This window comes from Lepisosteus platostomus, chromosome 21 (genome assembly GCF_059453375.1).
Source record: "Lepisosteus platostomus isolate fLepPlt1 chromosome 21, fLepPlt1.hap1, whole genome shotgun sequence".
Taxonomy (NCBI): Eukaryota; Metazoa; Chordata; class Actinopteri; order Semionotiformes; family Lepisosteidae; genus Lepisosteus; species Lepisosteus platostomus.
Window position 1 is genome coordinate 11,802,421 of NC_142631.1, and position 21,032 is coordinate 11,823,452.

The window sequence follows — 21,032 nt, forward strand, 5'->3', positions numbered from 1 at the left end:
TTTCTGTGTAATTTTTACATCACATTATATGACAGAATACCACATGATCCGTGGGAACTGGGATTGAATGGGATTTTTTTTCTATAAATCAATTGATCATTAAAGAAATGACCTTTTTTTTCCTTGGTACCACTTCCCATATTTTTATATAACAGAGATCAGGTTGTAATTCCAATAGTACAATCAGATGAATGAAATCATGTATGAAATGATATATACCATTATGGTAAAACATTTCTCGTTTCAGTACTGAGCTGTCTATGTTTTTTACATTAAAGTACAAAAACACAGAACAAGGAACCTGCGGTTATTTCTGTTCTGAATGTCTACACTTATGAATTGTATACACAGATCCACTGTATAAACTTTGAATACACACTTCTTATAGGCTTAAATATAGACATGTTAAAGAATTAGGCACAAGACGATGTCACTGTAAAATACTTGCATTAAACATCAGATATTAAACATCAGATATTTTTCAATGACCAGACATTCTGCATATTAAAAAGATGTTATACTATTTGTTCACATCTATGTTTATTTTTGCCTGTACAGTATGTCTATCACTATGAACATGCACAATATTGATTTAGCAAAGCATCAAGCAGCAAACAGAATAATTCAAAGTTCAAGACCAGTTAAAGCCTACTTACATTTTCTCAATCCAGATGATTAAAAAAATCCTTTCTATGCCTTACTTAGCTCATCAAAATTAGTAGTAAGAACTACCACTTATGCAAAACATGTATTCTTTTGAGTTACCTAGTAAACGACAACTCCACATGAGCTAGTAGTTAGCAGACTTGGTTTTTTCACATGAAATAATGACCAGTTGTGAACAAGAGCAAATATTATGGGCATTTATAACTCCTGTCAACCTAGGAAGACAATGCACAGAAACATATTAAAAGAAGGACTCTCAGTGCACTCTAAGTGGATACTGATTGCCAGGGGAACATGGGTCTTTGTGATATCCTCTAGCAATAGATTAGTGTCTCCTCAAAGCACAGTGGCCAGTGTCGGTGAAATGTTCAGGGAGTGGACTTATTTATGTGTTAGCTTGACCTTGTCCGCACCTCTCTGTTCAATGAGATATGACTAGGTTTGTTTGAGGCACACAAAATAAAAAAATGGTTGGATAAAAGGAACCTTTAAAAGAGCATTTATTTAAGAACAAACATATTTTTTCAGTTTGAAGGTGCATGGTCTAATTATTCTGTTTATTTGTGTGTGTTTTTGTCTGGTACAGATCTGTACTGCAGTGGCTGAACCGGGTCCAATCCTTTCTGTACTGCAATGAAAATGGGTTTTGGGGGACCTTTTTGGAAAGCCAGAGAACATGTGTCTGCCACACTGGTGCCAGCCTGTGCCAAAGACCTATCCCCTGCATCATCGGTGGGAACAACAGCTGTGCCATGTGCAGCCTAGCCAACATTTCCCTGTGTGGTTCCTGCAACAAGGGCTACAAGCTGTACCGGGGTCGCTGTGAGCCCCAGAATGTGGACTCCGAGCGCAGCGAGCAGTTCATCAGCTTTGAGACGGACCTGGACTTCCAGGACCTGGAGCTGAAGTACCTCCTGCAGAAGATGGATTCACGGCTGTACGTCCACACCACATTCATCAGTAACGAGATCCGCCTGGACACCTTCTTCGATCCCCGGTGGCGCAAGAGAATGTCTCTCACCCTCAAGAGCAACAAGAACCGAATGGACTACCTCCACATGATCATCGGGCTGTCCATGAAGATCTGCCAGATGAGGAACAGCAGCATTGACCCCATGTTTTTTGTTTACATTAACCCCTTCAGTGGAAGCCATTCGGAAGGATGGAACATGCCCTTCGGGGAACATGGCTACCCTCGCTGGGAGAAGGTGAGGCTCCAGAACACCCAGTGCTACAACTGGACCCTGCTACTTGGCAACCGGTGGAAGACCTTTTTTGAAACCGTCCACATTTACCTTCGCAGCCGCGCCAAGCTGCCTTCCACGCTGCGGAATGAAACGGCACAGGGGCCCGTGGATCTCTCAGACCCCGCAAAGCGGCAGATTTACATCAAGATCTCGGACGTTCAGGTCTTTGGGTACAGCTTGCGCTTTAACGCAGACCTGCTACGCAGTGCTGTGCAGCAGGTTAACCAGTCGTACACTCAGGGGACCCAGTTTTACTCTTCCTCCTCCGTCATGCTGCTCCTGTTGGACATAAGGGACCGAATCAATCGGCTTGCTCCCCCAGTTGCCCCTGGGAAACCCCAGCTGGACCTCTTCTCCTGTATGCTGAAACACCGGCTGAAGCTGAACAACAGTGAGATGATTCGAGTGAACCACGCCCTGGACATGTACAACACGGAGATCTTGAAACAATCCGACCATCTGACTGCCAAACTCTGCTGAAATGTTTTTTTTTCCTTTACTGCTTTTTTTGCTTTTTGATGTACAACTGAATTTGTAAATGTAATTATTATACATAAAAAGACAAAAAGAGTGAAAATTTCTGCGTTGGAAAACTAAAACCATTTAACAAGACTGTACCATATTTGTCGAAGCATGTTTGTCGTTTCCTTTTAATGAACGTAAAAGAAAAAAGAAAAAAAGAAGTGAAACATCTGGTGATCAAGAGGCCTTGATTTTACTCTGAAAGAAAAAAAAAAGGTACATAAAATACTGCCATTCTTAACCAAGTAAAACAATTTTTAAATATTACTAATAAAACAAGATAAGAGTAGACCAGGTGATATATCTTTTTATTTTAGCACATTTTTGTGAAAAATCAAATGGGGTAAACAAAATAATGGGAAGCTTTAATATGAATAAATTATAAGAGATTAAACAATGTTGCTGCTTAGAAGTCAACATTATTTTATCTACTGTACATGTAGTAGTGTTAGAAGGCTATTATAGCACATAGCAACTCTAAAGGGAGAGTGATTAAGTGTCTTTGTTACATACAAAATTCGAAACACAGCCTGCAAATTTCTCTTTATATGTAAGGAGAAGTGCACTATGATACCATGTTGTCTTTAAAATAAAGACAATCGATATGGCTACAGAGTATGATTTATTTTCATAGTAAGATATCCACAAGGAATTAAAGCATTTTGCAGTTTTACTTTGTGCTGTATGTAACGCGGACACCTATCCATCAGAGTTTGTGCTTTATGTGACCTACAGAAGCTTCTCAGTAGTATAAGGAAAATTAAGAATTCCACCCACATTTCTTGCAGGTTCTTAGTGCTTGAGTGAAATACAGCGCTCTGAAGATGGACAATCGATGCTAAATCAAAGTGAAGGCTGGTGTGGTGTGTGCACCTCCCGCTTGCTGGAGTGTTAAGAATTAAGGATTTTGATCTTCAGGCAAATTTGGACATTGATCATTTGCTTAGTCACGCAGTCTTACTGCAGACAGCAGAAGAGCCATAAAATATGCACGTCTCACTGTTGAAAACGTAGGTCCCACAAAGATAATGAAAGACTGCACGGTGCAGGGAAAATATATATATATACAGTAGGAGTAAAGCATAACACATCAGCAGCCATTGCGTTTATTTGGAGACCTACAGTAGTTTATAAGGCATTATTTCAAAAGTGCACCAAAATCCAGATGTTCCCTTAAATGTGCTCTATTCTGTATGTACTGTATACAGTAGGTCATCTGTGCTGTTTTTTTCTCATTTTCTAAGTGCTAACTGGTTGTTTGTGTGTACATCCATGGTCACCCCGCATAAAAATGTACCATGATTTATAATTTTTAAGGATTCAACGAACAGAAAAAAATAGCCATAGGCTTTTCAAACAATTCTATACCGGTATGTAAGTATAAGCAAAATATGACATATTGAGGGACAGGAATGTTTTGGTTTTTTTTGCTGTTCAGTAGAACAAACTGAACTACTTTTCAGAAAAAAAAACATTTTGCTCTAAGTAAAGCTGTTTTAATGATCGAAAGCAATTTATGCTGCTGCTGATTATTGTTTTTTGTTATTATATAATTAAGTGCCTGCTAACTGTCCCTTTAACGCATCATTATAACTGCAGAGTACATAGAAAGAAATTTGTTAGGATCTTAGCCAACAAATGTAAGATGATACTAGATTAAGAAATTTTGAGCTCTGATTAAAGCAGGAAAAAGAGAACAAAAGCCTATTTTTCTTTGAGAAGTTTGTGTGCAAGGGCTGCTGAAGAAATGGATATTGTCTGGAGAACCAATTTAAAGTCCTCATAGATGAAGTGATTATAAGTGGAGTACAGTCTGAATTGAACTATACTGCTACTGTATTGACATAAGGGGATCTATGATTTGTTTTAAAAAGTAAATGTTCGCGATGGCTGGCTGCTATTATATACTATATTTCAGCATCTTGTTGTTTTCACTTTTTCCCCAAAAATGCTTACAAACTGAAGTGCAAGACCACTCTACACAAAATTAAATAGGCAGTCTAGACTTTTCAAGTTTGAATAGAAGCAGAACCATTATTGCAGGCAGTGTTGAAAACATATTGTGTAATTTCTCAGAAATAATATTTAATTTCCTTCATTGTCTTAAAATGTTAATGGAATTAAAATTAAGTCACTGGCTTATTGCTGTTTCAATTCAAAGTGCTTAATTCACTTAGAATTACTTTTATACTCATAGAAAAGATTAAAAATCAATCTTTGATCTTACTCAAACATAAAAAAATCTCATACAAAAGACTGGCAATGTATGAAATAAAATCTACACATATTGGACACCTGCATTAGTGCTTTTCATGCTACTATTATAATTTTAGTAGTTAAAATCATACTTATTAACACTAGTAGCTTTCTTTAAAATAAAATGTCCCATAATACAATTGCCTGTGCTCTGAGAAGCTTTGTATACATCCTAGTAAGAGTAAGAGATCCAGAGCTAGTTTTCAGACAGTTTGAACTTTTTTAAAACAAAAGTTTTTATGGAGTACAGGGACTGATACATATACATTTCTGATATGTGATTCAGATATTGGACTCTATCTGAATCTGATTATTTTTACTTTTTAAACAGTTTCATTAAATTATTGGCTGTTAGTAGTCTTGGTTAACAGTGCCGTGAAGAGCTATTTTAACTTACTCGTCCTGTATCTGTTTTCTTTTGAATCTTGATTATGATCCTTTGATTTCAATTAACATACAGGATGTGTTAAATGATCAAAAAGATTAAATGTAAAACTTTTGATTTCCAGTTTCACTCCAGTGATTTAACACAACTCTCACACAAGAGAACTATGAGTCTTAGTTAAATCTTAAGAGTACGCAAAATTCAATTTCAGGAACCATCCAGTCACCCAGCAGATGTTCCTGAAGTTATTCCATCTGGCCTCAGCTTTTTTTCTTCAGTTCAAAGAGCTGTGGCGCAGAGGGACATATTCACCCCAGGTGATATTAGGTCCCTTACTATTTGGAATATTGATTCCAATTTAAGAACTCCTAAGAGCTTGCAGACAAAACTGTGAGTTAGACATAACTGGGACTGGAGCTGGCAAAACCTGCAGTATGCAGCTGTTCTTGTAACAAACTGATAGCTCCCCATATGTGCTCTTCATTACTGTCAAGAAATTAGAATAACCAACATGCCAGGTGTGTATATTCCTAGAAATTATGTGTTACAAAATAGAAGAACAGATAACTTGCTCTGTGGAAGACATCCTAAGGTGAGTTATATTGTTTTATTCTTATAAAAGAAAGCATTTGTGTAGTTATTTCTAATGCTCTTTCGTGAGATACATATATTTGAAGATACACACAGTAAAACATCCCTGAATATGTAGTACATCCATGTCAAAATTTACGATTACAAATCTGTAAATTAAGGATTCCCTCCAAACACTCGCAAATGCATTCAAATAATTTTAAAATCATGCAAACTCTTGGGAGACTCATAAAAACAAGAGAACATGCTATGACATGGAGAAATATTGCTACAGTAATAATATGTGATATATGATAATCCATTGGAATTTCTTACAAACTGCAAAGCATTACATATAAACAATTCACAACACTTACACTCTGTATTGAGCTTCTATTGATATGGTGAAACTAATGCAACTTAAGACTCTTCTTCTTTGCATCAATCAGAGTAATTTTACAAGAAACTAAATCTCCTGAGTTTAGACTCGTACGTTTGAAACCAGGAGGCTTGTGTGTAGGAGATTAAGGGCTATGGGAACCATTAATACATAGCTTCATACCCACCCTATGTGCAATCTGAACAAATAAACTAAATTATTCATGGGGCTGCATTATTACTGGAACACCATGTGCTGGAGTATAGCAATAGGAAGATCTTCAATGTGGAAAGGACCACTTTCAGGTCCAACTTAATTTTTTGCTAGATGCATTCAGTGCACATGAAAGGAAAGGCTCATTGCTCACTTGGTTCGTGGCCTACCAGGGTGTTGTTCTTTATCTTCTACTGGTGTGGGTCCATTAGCTGATGGTTTGATTATATTAACACTCTTATTTCATCTTCAGCTCTTTTATACAGAGAGGTTTTCATCATGCCTGCTTCAGCCTGGAAAGAGGGTAGGTTTCAGGAATGAAATTGTCCCAATGAAGGAACCTGCATGCAGATGGCACATCAGTTTTTTTTTCATGGTCTTCATGGAATTACAACTGTTTTTTCTAGAGAAAATGCTCGGAATCTATAGTATGCTAAAATTATATTTATATGCTTTTTGACTAAAAGTGTGATTCCATTAACTGGACTGTCTTTCATCTTGCATTTACATTTCTGGCAAGGTGTTTCCTAGCAAAACGAGCAGCTTTTCTTGGAATATTACTTCAGCATTGATCATACGGCAAAATCAAGAAGCAGACATTTACTTTCACACTTTAAACAACACGTTTACGGCTCTCTTGAACGCATATGGTTATGTTTAGGCAAAGCTTTTTATACCATTACAGTTCTAGAAGGAAAGGGAAAGTGTGTGGAGCATTGTTGCTATCAAACACATTATTCAACTGGACCTTTTCCAGGTCTTGGCTTTTGTCTGTTTTTATGTATTGATGCTAACTCTGAGATTGTTAAAATTCGCAATTGCTCTTGGATACAGAATACCATCCGTATGAATCCAAATAAGGAAGTGTCAGCAAAATACGAAAAGAAAGACTTTAAAGAGATAGCTTCTCTGTGACTGACACAATTATCTTAAAATCTATACTGCAATTCTGTATGGTGTAGGATTTAAAAAGCTTTAGGTTTAAGACATAGAAAATAATTTCACTGGGGGATAATTCTATATTTGGTATTTGTAGATGATTATTGGATTCCACAGGGTGATTCCCTAAGAAAGGAAATTTAGGTTATTTCAGCAATATATTTAATTGAAATTGCCTATAGTGCATCACAACTGGAGAAGAATGAAAGTTGCCCTAGTAAGAAAATATTGCAACAGTTATCTATCTAGTTCAATTACGAGCAGAAGGTTGTGAAATCTAAGCAGCTGGAATGTGAATTTACTCAAGTTAAATACAAGGTGATATAACAATTTTCTTCACATCCCTGTGGAAATCCTTCCCATTAAGCATATGACTTTCACAAAAGCCATTTATAGCTTATTGTTTATTCTTGTTGTTGTTCACGGTCTGCCTTCTCTTGACTACTTAGCTAAGAATTGAACTGCATGTCATCTTATGCTGTACTGCTTTTCTTTTTCTAAAAGAACTTGGCCCCTTATTGTAATTTGCTTCAATGAAGCAATTTTTTGTCATGTACATATTTCTCAGTAGCCTTGTTTCCAGGATTTATGTGAAAAAAAGTCATACAAACAAAAGCACCGGGGAAAGCTGTAGCATGTGTTGTTAGCATTCCTTTGAAGAAATGAGCGAAAAGAACATGAAAAACTATTAAATTTCAGTTTTATTCATCCACCCAACCATTTTCTAACCACTTTTTCCAAATCAGAGTGCCAGTAGGCAATGGGCACAAGGCACCATACAGTCTGGCATGCCAGTCCATCGCAAAACACGTACAGGTATGTCTTTTGTCTGCGGGAGGAAGTCAGACCACCTCGAAGAAACCCACAGAAACAGGCAGAACATGCAAACTCCACACATATAGAACCCCAGGTCCAGAATTGAACCAGAGCTGCAAGACAGCAATGCTAATTAGTGTGTCGCTGTGCCACCCCTATGAAGTCTATATGGCACTAAGATGTTGGCCGAAGTGATTGGAGTGGCTCTGTACATCCTGGCCTAGATCCCAGAAGATTTTTCAGAAGTCAAGAATTAACTGAAATCCCGGAGCCTTTATTTACAATAGGGCCATTTATATGTAACGCAGTACTTCACAAATTTCACATTTTTTTTTTGCACTCTAGGAAAAGCTGTTACAAAGACAGCAACCAGTTAATTATGCTTTCGGATTGGAATAACATGTTACAGCATTAACATCCATTCATTATTACTGTTGTTGTCGCTCTTTTACCTAGAACTGATTTTCATTTCAAAGATTGAGAAAAGAAAGAATGAACACTGCTGAATAATTATGAATTTGTGATAAAGAGGTTACTGAAAATGGATGACCACAAGGTAACACAACACTTTAAAATAAGAAACAGAAGTACAGTGCACATTACCCCCGAGAGCATTGCGACACTACGCCTTTCCATTAACATCTCCATTACACTTTTACAAAGCAGGCAATCACCCGCCATGCATTAAATAAAGACAAATAAATAAAATGAAATTTTGTGGCTTTTAAAGCTCCTTGATATCAGCAAAAAGCTATTCCAGCTCAAATGAAATTAAATGCGATAATGGTTTTAGCATTACAAGACTGATCAAAAACACATTAAGCCATGTCTATGCAGCAGATGTCAGGCAATTTTCATACAATGTTCAGCACTGAACTCAATGCTTCACATAAATAGGATTCATTTTCCTCTTCTCATCATGCCACATGCTTTAATTTAGGACTCTAAATGTCTCTGACCAGTCTGTACCAGAACTGCCCCTTACAGGTACAGTCAACCTATGACAAATGCCAACCTCTTAGCCACAAAATGCTGGGTCAGGGCTACAGATCATCCATTTAGGAGTGCATGTTTCGGTGACCCGTCACTGTTGGCTTGCGGAACCCTTTTGGGCTCCTAGGATGTAACTGGTTTTTCCCTTTTGGACCACAGTCCTTCACAGAGCTATTAGTTCTTAAAAGATCCTCAGCTCCTCCTGAGCATGCAGACCTCTTCAGTCCTCTCTTCCATTAAGAGAGCTGGAACAGACCAATTTCTGATGAACTTCAAAATTCTCCATTTCTCTTCTCTACCAGTGTAAACTCATTCCTTTTGTTCCCTGGAACCCTTGGCACTAATCAGACTCTCATCCATTGCCACTCTTCCTCTTACCTAGGAGGAACCTGTCCATCACTACTATCCCATCTTCCCTTCACTGGAAGCTACATGTACAGTACCTGGTCTACTTACAGTATACCCAGTTTCCAACAACAAACACTCTACTACTCTGTAGAAGCTGAAGGGTTAGAATTAATCCATGAATATACTACATACTAGAGAAACAAATGCTAAATCCTCTGTAGAGCCATCTTTCTTTACTAGATCCAACAATAGCAAATCTTCATTAGATCTTTCCAACTTCTCCAACCTGAGCTGGACCTCATGTTAAAGCGCAGGAAGTTAACACTCCAGTATTATCTAAACTTGCTGCACTGCAATTTACAGCTAACACACTTTTACTCCCTAAACTACAGGAGCTTAGCAATCACCCTGTGTTTTGCACCTGACTGCTGTTATAATGACTGCTGTAACTCCTGAAGAACGTCCAATTCAGCACAAGTCCAATCAGATGATCTCTATTCTGCCTGTGGAATTCCATTCCACAGATGTCCAATCAGTTAATCAAGGCAGGTGTGTCCAATTTACTGCAGAGAAGGAAGAGGCTCTAACAGCCTCAGCTTGCTCCATCACACAGCCAATGACACTTTGGAAGCTGAGCAAAATAGTGAGTGTTTTGTTAAAGAATGAAAAAAAACAATATCAGGAGTCTCAGAAACACAGCAAAAAGAGAATTGATTGACAGAGAAAACAAAAAATGGCAAAGATATTCAAAATTACTAACAAAACAAACAATGAAAAACTTCCAAAAGTGGTGAGAGGAGAAACTGACACAGTACATAATAAACGAAATACTAGACAAAACAATATAGCCACATCCTAAATCATTGCCTTCAAAAAACAAGGCTGAAAAATGCTCTACCTTCTCCATATTAATTCCTATTATTATAAACTTTCATTTACACCATTTTGTTTACAATGATTACAATACATGTCCATGTTGACGATGTTAAGAAAATAAATGTATGTGCAATATGTGCCGCAGATTTAAAAATAGCTCAGTCACACATGCAAATTGAAAACTGATCCTTGAAGACTACTTTCTGTTTGCTTAACATTGTATTTCATGATTCTACTCAACTAGATGCTGCCATTAAGTAGTATTCATTTTTATATGTGTTTGGGACAAAGGCTTGATTTAGTCCCAAGAGATCCTTTGAAGTTAAATTTATATAATTGCTTATATACATTTTCTTTCAGTCTGTGGAAATCTTTGATGGTGCTGGGGATCTAGGGAATGTTAGAAATCATATTGTTCTCTACAAAAGCAAGGTGCTCCTACCTTTGGTCTTTGTGGTATTTTTCAGACTCTTACTTTCTTTATGCAACTGTTCGGTCTCCTTTGGAATGAGAAAAACACGATTTTTAAAATAAGCAAAGAAATGTGTAAGTAACGACCTATTCTATAAAGATAAAATAATATATATTTTGTGCCAACAGTGTACTGTTTCCTGAGAGGATATAAATATACTCCTTTCTGGGGTACACATTTCACCTTTAAAAATTAGCTTTGCCATATTTTTCCATCATTTCTATCAGTCATTACTACAAGTATATCTCCATGATGGTTTTCTGTGCTAACACACTTATGTGGTTCCATTATCCAGTACAGCTCCTGAAGCAGTACTTTCTCTGATAGATTCTGTTCTGTTTTTGCCTGAGACAAATATAATTTCAATTATTTCCTTGAGTACTGTATTTTCTTTGCAAGAGACAGTGACAATGATACCTGATTATAAAGTCTGAGTTCCTGGAATACTATCATATAAGGCCACACAGAATTTCAGATTCCAATTACACGGGATTTACAGTTCCACAAGTAGGTACAGTAACATGTAGTTAAGGAGCTACTGAGGTTTAATTGGCAAAGCATTACCAGTAAACCTGCAGCTCTTCTACAATGTCTGCTATCTTGTGAAAACAAAGAACAAAGAACAGATGTGTGCTTTTACTTTAAGGAAAGAAAGAACTGTGTGTCAGCAGTTAGTACATTCCTATTAATCTATATATGGTTTAGGGTTTATGAGGTTTAATGTAATGTACGATAATTGTTAAGACACTGGAAGAGATTGATGTTGCCACCCAATGTAACAGGCAAAAAATGTGCTTATATAGTTTCACAAGCTCCTAATAGAATTTAGACATTTGCTATCAATGCCTAAAGCTGTTAGAAATCAATTTGTTTTCTTTAATATTGTGCGGGAGTTTTTACTTTAATCATGTGTTTATTTATCTGAAGTGCACTTGGTAAGCACATATTTTCATAGGTCAGTTATACATGAAAATATTCCTGCAGTATTTCACTTTCATTTCACTGACATATTAATATTAGCCCTTAATAACTTTTTTTGCACTATTCAAATATATATTCAGTACAACCTTACTTTCTTTTTCTTGTATGTGTTTATATTTCATTTCTTTTGTTAGGTTTTAATCAATAGTCATTCGCTAGATGGGTATTTTTAGTTTTCTTTCACTTTTGCACTTTAATTTCCCTGACCTGATTTCAATATCGGATTAACAATTATCCTCACACAAGTATTATATTCAAGACTGATTGAAATAAGTGCTAAATCCCAAGAGCAAGTGTGTGATTTAGTATGGAAGGAGAGTTGGTTATGAAGGCGGAGAGGGGTTGGAAAGGGGCCGTAGACAGGGTTTACCAACATTTGCTGGAAATTAAAATAGAATGTCAAAAATAGGAGCTGTATTGAATACTCCTATTGCAAGTAAAAGCAGCTCATAGGATTTTGAGGAAGGACCATAAAACAGGCCCACTTTATCTAACCTTGTCCCTGAGCTGTCACCAAAGGATGATCTTGGCTGGCAAAGTGTTACAAGGTGCTGGCAGGACTCTCTAATCAGTGAGTTACAGTAGATTCTAAATATTAGGGTATAATTCACCTTCAGCTTGTGGCTGCCCACTAGTTGATGTAGACTGGCAGAGACAAATTTTAGATCCTAGGCACTGAATCTAGTTACAGCACCCATTTTAAATTGTCCTATCAATACTTTTGTCATTTTTATACAGCAGGCTAAACTGAAATATAGTATTTTAACAATGCGTTCATTTTAATTACTTAAGCAATAGTAAATTATTCATTGTTTATCAGGAGTTTGTGGTTCAATCCCCAGCCTGGCTATAGACCCATTATGTGTCATATTGCGTGAGTTAGTACACTCAACCCATATGCTGAGCAAGTGCTTTTGCTGAGTGAGTCATTTGGAAGCCCCACACAGAAGCATGACCTGATGCATCGCTTCCAACTGGGTCTCTAGAAGACAGACTCATCTGATAAACCATCCATTAATATTACTTCAGCAACTTTCCTTCCATTACCATTCCATTTTAATGCCAACCCTCTCCTCTGTGTGCAAGCAAAATAGATTCAATCTCATGGAGAGCAAGCTGGGGTATGCGAAAAGACAAATTCCAAATCCAAGAAAATGAATATGGCCATTAAAGTGATCTTATAATAAAAAAAGGGGTAGAGCAGTGGCACTGTGGAAGGTTGCTGGTTCAAATCCCATGGTCGGCAATAGAATCCTACTCCGTTAGGCCCCTGAGCAAGGCCCTTAACCCCAACTGCTCCAGGTGTGCCGTATAAATGGCTGACCCTGCGTTCTGACCCCAAGCTTCTCTCTCCCTGTCTGTGTTCCTGTGTGTCTCATGGAGAGCAAGGTGGGGTATGTGAAAAGACAAATTCCTAATGCAAGAAATTGGATATGGCCAATAAAGTAATTTTATCTGATTCATTTCTTCTTTGGAAAGACCCATGGTTGCCCCATGGCGTGAATTTTTGTATGCTGACAATGCACTGATGAAAGTGTAATGTTGCACACTGCATCCGTTTGTGTTTACAACACTGTTGTGCTTATGTTTTGGGGTTCCTGCTAAAGGCCCAGAGCAGCTGGGTGATTAAGCATAGTAGGAGAGCTAGTTACCAAGCCAGAGAGAAGTTGGGAAGGGGCAGTAGACAGTTAAGGCACATAGGTGTCTTGTCAGGTTTTTGCCATTCTCTGTCAGTTCTAAGACATCCACAATAAAGAGAAGGTGTCTGCAAAACCTGTCTGTCTCAGTCCCTGTTTTTTTACGATGTAAAGCACGGAAAACACAGTGTTTTCACTTACAGTATATGATTCCAGTATCCAGTAGAGTGAAGACGTGCAACACAGGGTTTTCTTGGTAAATTTTGTTTTGTTTTTGCCTGGGACAAAGACAGTCAATTATCTTTCTTTGCAAATGATCAAATAGATCAGGTCTGAGAGTCTATATCCTAGAAGAAGCCCCTGAATGAAGAGATTTCTTATTTCTGCAAGCCATGTCATTTTTCTGTCAACACAATATCTTTGTATTCAACTGAACTATGTTGATCTCTGTTTTTTGATCAAAAGATACAATACAATATTTGTTCTTTGTATAAATAAATGTCAATCTTATACTTTTCAATTTATTTATAGTTTTCACTTACCTTTTATTTATAAATTTATACCCAGCTAGTTGGAACAGACAATCAATCAACTTATATCTCCTTCAATCCCTATACCAGCACAGGGAGAATGACAGCTGTGCACCCTCTCTTCTAGATCATCCATTGCAAGGTCCCAAGCACATAGAGGCAACTGGGATAGTGGTGTAGTTCTCGCTAAAATTGCAGAAGGTTTCCTCGGCCAGCACAAGCCTCAGCAATGTTCAACCCCCGAAGCTGGGCTAATTCAATAACCCAGGACTGAATTGGCAATGCCTGGACTATAGGACACAATATGCACTCTTAGGAGGCCTCTTTCCTTCAGAACGTGTTCAATATGAAATATTAGGAAAGATGTAATTAATATTTAAATGTGTTACAAGTAGAATATTACACATGGAATACAAATTATGAAGAAATATATTTCATCTGTAGCAGGTGGAGGTACAAGCAGCTGTTTTCCCGAAGATGTGCAAACAGCTGCAGGAGTAAACACACTTGTTAGTGTAAACTCTCACCTTGCAGAGAATTAGAGCAAATCCAGTAAATGTGAGATATATATCTCACACTATTTGAGATACATTGTAAATACCTTAAGGCTGTTACTATTTCAGTCTTTTGAAGTTAAACTAAGAACAGAACACAATGCTAGCAGACACTTAAAAGAGGAAGTGCAAACATTTTCAAAATATTTTTGTTAAAATACATTTGGTTATAATAATAATAAGTAATGATATATATAAGAAGCATATATAATAATACGTAACTATTATATAATACTTATAAAATAATAAGTAAATAGCTAATACCAACCTATAACCTCATAATAATAAACATCTATCAATTATCCAATACAGCATTACAGGGGTGCTGGAGCCTTTCCCTGTAAGCAATGGGCGCAAGGAAGAATACAGCCTGGATGGGATGTGTGTCCATCGTAGGGTACATACTGTATAGAAATACACAAACTCACACTAAAAAAGGTCAATTTTCTCAAGCCAATAAATCTTCCAGTATGTCTATGGACTGTTGGACGATGTGAACAAACAAACTTCATGCAGACAGCATTCCCAGGAATAAACCCAGGAAATTAGCTCTGCAAGGCAGCACCCCATGATGGAGCTGGAGCCTATACTGACAAGCAACGGGCTCATAGTAACATGCAATACATATTTTTCCTAGATATTATTATCAATACAATCATTTGGAAAAAAGATGTTCTACTGAATTTAAAAGGATAAAGCTATCATGGGGAAAATAATAATGGTCTTTCTATAATTCTATTCTGCAGCATTTTGATTCTCATAATACAGTATAATGTATATACTGATGGAAAAAAGAAATGCTACATTTTCTGGAATGAGAATACTATAGTTATAGCTTATGTACTTTGACAAAAAGTTGTCAATTTGTTTTAAGCCCTCTGACCTTAGGCATTGCAACTTGCCAATCACATGAAAGCGCGTTAGGTGCACTTTTACCCAACGAGGTCTAGGTGGAACAATGCCTGATCAGACCTTTAAAAGGCCTTTATTCGAAGCTTAGGTCACTGCAAGAAAAAGACCACACTTTTTTGCACGGTTTTCTGTGCATTTCATAATGCCTCGAATATCACCAGAAGCAAGAGAGAGGGCCATTGGCATGCTGCATGCAGGCATGTCGTGTGCCAGTATTGCCAGACACTACGGAGCAAGTCAATCCACTATGTCCTGACTGCAGAGGAGATTTCAGCAGACTGGCAGGACAGATGACCGTCCAAGATCCAGTCGCCTTTGAGTGACCACACTAGAGCAGGACTGACACATCAGACTGGTCCATCTGAGAGATGGTTTCAGATCTGCAACCCATACTGCTGCTGAAACTGCTGGCAGACACAATGCCCGCATCAGTGACGAGACAGTGAGGCTCCATGTTGCTGGCCTTAGAGCAATACTACCTGTCAGAGGTCCTCTGCTCACACCTCCTAGACATCACACCTGCTTGACTTGGGCCAGACAGAAGCTGTGATGCACAGCAGTGGCATCAGGTCCTCTTCACGGATGAGTCACTCTTCAGCCTGTTCCACGCAGATGGGAGGGCCAGAGTGTGGAGGAGGTGTTGCATTTCTTTTTTCCATCAGTATATGTGGAGGAGATGGTCTTAAACATAGTTATCAACAACAGTCTTCACTGTACAATGGAATGAGGTGGGCATGGGAATAATTAATTCTTAAAATTAAAATTCCAAGCATTAAAAAGTGAATGTAAAATCACACAGCAGACACACTGTCATAAATCCAGTTACCATTTTGAAGTAATTGCACGACAACTTTAGTTAGATTAAATATATATGATTGATATAATTATAGCCTATGTATTCTAGAAACAATGAAGGAATAGAAATCAAAAAGTAATTCTTTAAGAAATCATCATGTTAACGAGATCCTTTCAGTTTAAGAAATATCCAGCTTTACTACCACTTTCTTGAGTGTTAATTACACTCATTCTGGCAGGTCAGATTTTGTAATGACTAATCTCATGGATGAAATCTGATTTGAACAAGTAAATTGGATTAGAACACAATTAGATTCTAAAACTGTATCAAATTATGCAGTTTCATTTGTTATTTGGTTGAAAATATGAGATTGTAAGAAGACAACAGGCATTTATAATAAGGATAAATGTTAATTTAGGAGCTCTGTATTTTATTATTATTTTAACTAGTTTGCATTTATGATTTAAGTGTTTTGGAATTTATTTTTTTAAGGGTGATTAAAATATATATAGCAAAACACTCACCCAGAAGATCAAAACAATATAACTTTGTTGTGTGAAATATAGGAAATGGTTTGACAATTCTTGTATTACTTATATTTGTTTTATATGTTTTTTCTTGCCTGAATTAGTGTTGTGCTATAATTTTTCTTCTTTGTTTTGTTATGAGTAGAAAGCCTTCATTACTTAAAGGATTTAACTTTCACTGCTGAATCAACATAGCTGTGGAATTTATATATTTTAAACATTTAAATTAAAATAGTCAATGATGGCAATCAACAGGTTCTTTTCAAGACAGTTTTATATGTTACTATTTATAGAGGATACAGTTATTAAGTGATACAAAGCTAATAATCAATGCAACATTCAACAGTAGATCTAATATGGCATTCCTAATTAGTTTGTGTCTTAAATCAGAATAGATTTAACATTCTAATTAACATGACTAAAGAAATTCCCTCTCTGCTATGGTGAGGTGACCCATAAATGAGAATCATCTTTAGGATTTTGTATTTATGATTTATAACATATTAAATGTGCTGAGGCAAGTTTATAAAAAGAAGTACACATTTGTTGAAAGACTCGGTATTCAATAAACCACATAAATCTTCATAAACAACTCTGCCACTGTTGGAAACTGTAAGCAATTGTGCTGAGGCTGGAGAATACAATGGGGAAACGATGGGAATGCACATCTAAAATTGGGTACATAAATCAGCACTGTGAGCATGCTCAGTCATAATGAGCTAAATTATTGGTTGTATAAGGAAATGTTCTGCAAACTATATACATAATATTCCACATATATTTTTTTTATCTGGGTTTTTTAAGGAAAGCATTACCCAAAACATCCAACCATAAATCTGGTTTGGATTGCTATGGTAATTGCAATACAATCCATACACAGTATCCTTCAATAATGCAACTCAAGAGCCTGAAGTCTATTTAATGAAAATCTAGCACTAGAATATTTCCGATAAATTGCAGTATGCAAATGTGTCAATTACATTGCATGCAGAAAATACTGATAAGTGAATTTACAATGTATGTGAGTCAGCAGGTGCTAGGATGCATTTTTGCATTACAAGCTTAAATTGTACATAGTATTCTGGTTTTGAAGAGATATTGGGTAAGATCATTGATCAGAAATAACAAGAAATTGTATTTAATAAGTAACATAGATGCCAGATTTTCTCGTTTCTTATTATGATTTGTTGTGTACTGCTGCTCATGTAAGTAACCCCAGTAGAAATAAACCTAAAATAAACACAGGTGTGGATAAACAACTATGCAAGGCCTAAACCCCTTTCAATTGGCAGTTGCAAGTTAATCCGAAGATTATAACGGGCTAGTTATGAGACACCACAGGTGGCCAGTTTCACTTTTGATTAGATTTTATATAGGGAGACAATAAGTCTTATTCTGAGACAAACCTTGTTAAAACAATAATGGAGCATAAGGTTGCAACTGATAAGCAGTCCTGTAACAGGTATGAGCCAAGGGCCAACATTGCATGTTAATTGGTGAGTATCAGGGTGTGTTGGTTTTCTCTTTCTCTGTTTCTTGGTTTCTCACCCTCTGTCTCTCACTTCTAGGCCTGTTCCTTAGCCCACAGTCATCAAACCTTGACGGTATTAATTGATGGGAGCCTAGGGATGAAAAACAAGCTCCTTAATAGAAGGGACAGCTGCAGATAAAACTTAAAGAGTTTTTCCAAGCAGAAGGTGTCTTTTTGTTGTCTGGTTTTGGCTTTGTTTGGGGGTAAATCTGATGTTTTTTAATGTTACAGATTATTATGATTCCACATACTGTAAAGTCTGCCCTGCAAAGTGCTCCTGGGGTCATGATCCAGTGTGTGTTGGTACCCCTGTAAACTGAACTGAGAATATTAGTGGTCTTGCCATGTATGTTTTACTTCTTGAGTTATACCAGTCTGACTGTTGAAATAAACCTTGTGGGTTTGAACGCTGTGCCCTTCCTGTCATTGACACCATGATTGCCCAACCAATTAAAAGAACCTGGAACTTTGGGAACCCCACACAATATGATGCAAGGTGTCATAATCAGATTACATTTCCCCCTCTTAAAAATAAAAAAGGTATTTTAGAAATGTTAAATTAATACATGCCACTCACAAAATCACAAAATATTTGTTTTTGTCCTTGTCTCCCTTGGTCAGAGCAAGCAGTCAAAATATATAATAAAGTCTTCGTAGGTGCCTACAGGACAGCATAATTGAAAGGCAGATTAGCATGTCCACATGAAACACTATGTAATTATTTCTGAATTCAGCAAAGAAAATGTCCTTGTGTCTAACTTCTACCAAAACTAAAGATGCCCCACAATTGATTAGCAGCTGCCCAGCTCACAGAAGCATTTCACACTATTTGGCATTACCATTTGTATTGGGGGTGTATCCAATATTAAACTGAAAAGAACTTGATTTCTATTAAAATTCATCATGCTGTATAATGCATTGTATGAAATGAACTGGGTTAAAACATTTCATTTTTCATTAACCTTCAAGGTGGAATTAAAAATACAATAAACATTCTTTCAAATTGCTTCAAAGCCATATAAATGGCTTTACAGGGTAAATGGCTTTTGGTTCATGCTTCTTCACACATTGCACGTCACACATTTCTCTATATTTCAGTATTCCTGGCATTCATTGTCATTCCACTATTATTTTATACATTAGGGAGTTTACTATAAACAGTATTTTTGTTTATGCGGTCTAAGTAAGAAATATTAAAATGTAACCATTTAATTGTCCAATAAATTATTTTTTATATAAAGTTTCAATGTTTTCATAATGAAAACTTTTCTTCCCACATACAATACACATTATTGTAGCAGTGCATCACTCTGATTGGACAACTGAATATGTGGGACAGTGGGAAATGTTGCTTCTTACCCCATGCATTGAGTTCCATGAGCTAAATTTAAAACTACAAGAATTGCTTCATAATGGGTTTATTGAACCAAACATAGTTAAGAAACTGATGTTATACTTGCTTGCAGATTAAATGAAACCAGTAGTATTGAAAAAACAAACTGACATGAATAATAAAAATGGAACTTTACACAAAATTACTGAGGAACATGCAAAAACCAGCATATTATGAATCAATAACATCAATAACATTTAAAATAAGTGCCCCCCAAAAATTTAACTTCTTTGTTTAAATCTAGAAACTTTTTTTCTTTAAACTTTTCGTAGGTATCCACTTTCAGCTCTGCATTTATGGTTTTATATTTTTACAGCAGTGCTCTTATCTACATTAAAACATCACTGCCATCTGTTTGGCCAGATGTGAATTTTCTCAAAATCTTTTTGACTTTCATTTTACATTTCTATAGTTTTTGTTAATCCTCCTAAATTGGTATGATCTTCAGACATGACTAGTTTACCAGCTTTTATTTACTTTTATATTTCGGAAAGGTTGGCAATGTTTACAGTTCACAAATTGATCGTCTGAATCTGAATAACTATGTATAGGGATGCAAGAAGTCACACAGTAATTCAGTGAAGGTTTGAAAAGTTCACACCTGGGACACAGAGGCATCTCCTAGATGACAGTAGAGTAAATTCACAGCTGACGGGGTGTGCCTTAGGGAGTGTTATTGGCCTAAGAACCCTCTGTATGCAGAGGGCATTTAGGTTTATATGATTTGTTTCAATGATTTTGCTGCTTATCTTCATTAATGGTCTCACCAACAAGTAAGGATGTATTTTATAACATTTTAATTATAGCTTTGTCTATCTTAAAGGAGGTGTTTTTCTGAAAAAAACTAGTTTGTCTACCTTTTTTTATAAATGGTGTCACAACATTTTCTCTGTTGCCCATCAACAATATACAACAGTCAATTTGCATGACAAACATAACTCTCATGCAATTTAATGGCTTTCTGCCAATTGCTGTCAATGTTTTAGAGTAGGGGCAGGTAAATGAATGCCAACCCTCTCTCCTCAAACTGCTAGGTGAGTCTACAATTTCAGTACCTTTCGTAATATGTAAAAAGTTAAAAATAATAGTTATTTTATTTACTTTTATCAGAAATGAAAACATGATTTGTTTTCAACTCTATTACAGACATTCTGTACAGCACATTTTAATTAAGAAATTTGTTTGGGTAACTAAAAAAATCATGGATATATAGCTCTTCATAAGTCCCTTGACCCATTTTTATTTTAAGTTTGTTTCTTTCTAAAGAGCGACTCAGATTAAACGTCTATTAAATATGAAATCAGAAAAAAAACATTGTGAAACTCCCCACAAAACTCATAAATCCCACAATTTTCATAAATTTGAGCAAAATAGATAGTATTACTCTTTTTGTGTAACACAAACCAAACAAAATAAATGTAATTCAATACTATTTATTTTAAACAAATACGTTCATAAGAAATTTAAATTAATATCTTTACATTTTAAA

General features: G+C 36.4%; 1 protein-coding gene and 1 long non-coding RNA gene across 4 annotated transcripts in view; one reads left to right on the plus strand and one right to left on the minus strand.

Annotated features, from left to right (window-relative positions):
• brinp1 (BMP/retinoic acid inducible neural specific 1) overlaps nucleotides 1-5,199 on the plus strand; it is a 122,660-nt gene extending 117,461 nt beyond the window's left edge. For 2 of the 3 annotated variants that reach the window (XM_088614623.1, XM_088614625.1), the window contains exon 8: nucleotides 1,253-5,199. In XM_088614623.1, the coding sequence (XP_088470749.1) occupies nucleotides 1,253-2,393 (1,141 nt within the window). In that variant the 3' untranslated portion in view covers nucleotides 2,394-5,199. The remainder of the gene's footprint in view (nucleotides 1-1,252) is intronic. The other variant, XR_015928794.1, reaches the window with a different exon arrangement.
• LOC148644048 (uncharacterized) overlaps nucleotides 1-21,032 on the minus strand; it is a 316,550-nt gene that overhangs the window by 149,750 nt on the left and 145,768 nt on the right. The gene's annotated exons all lie outside the window — the stretch shown is intronic.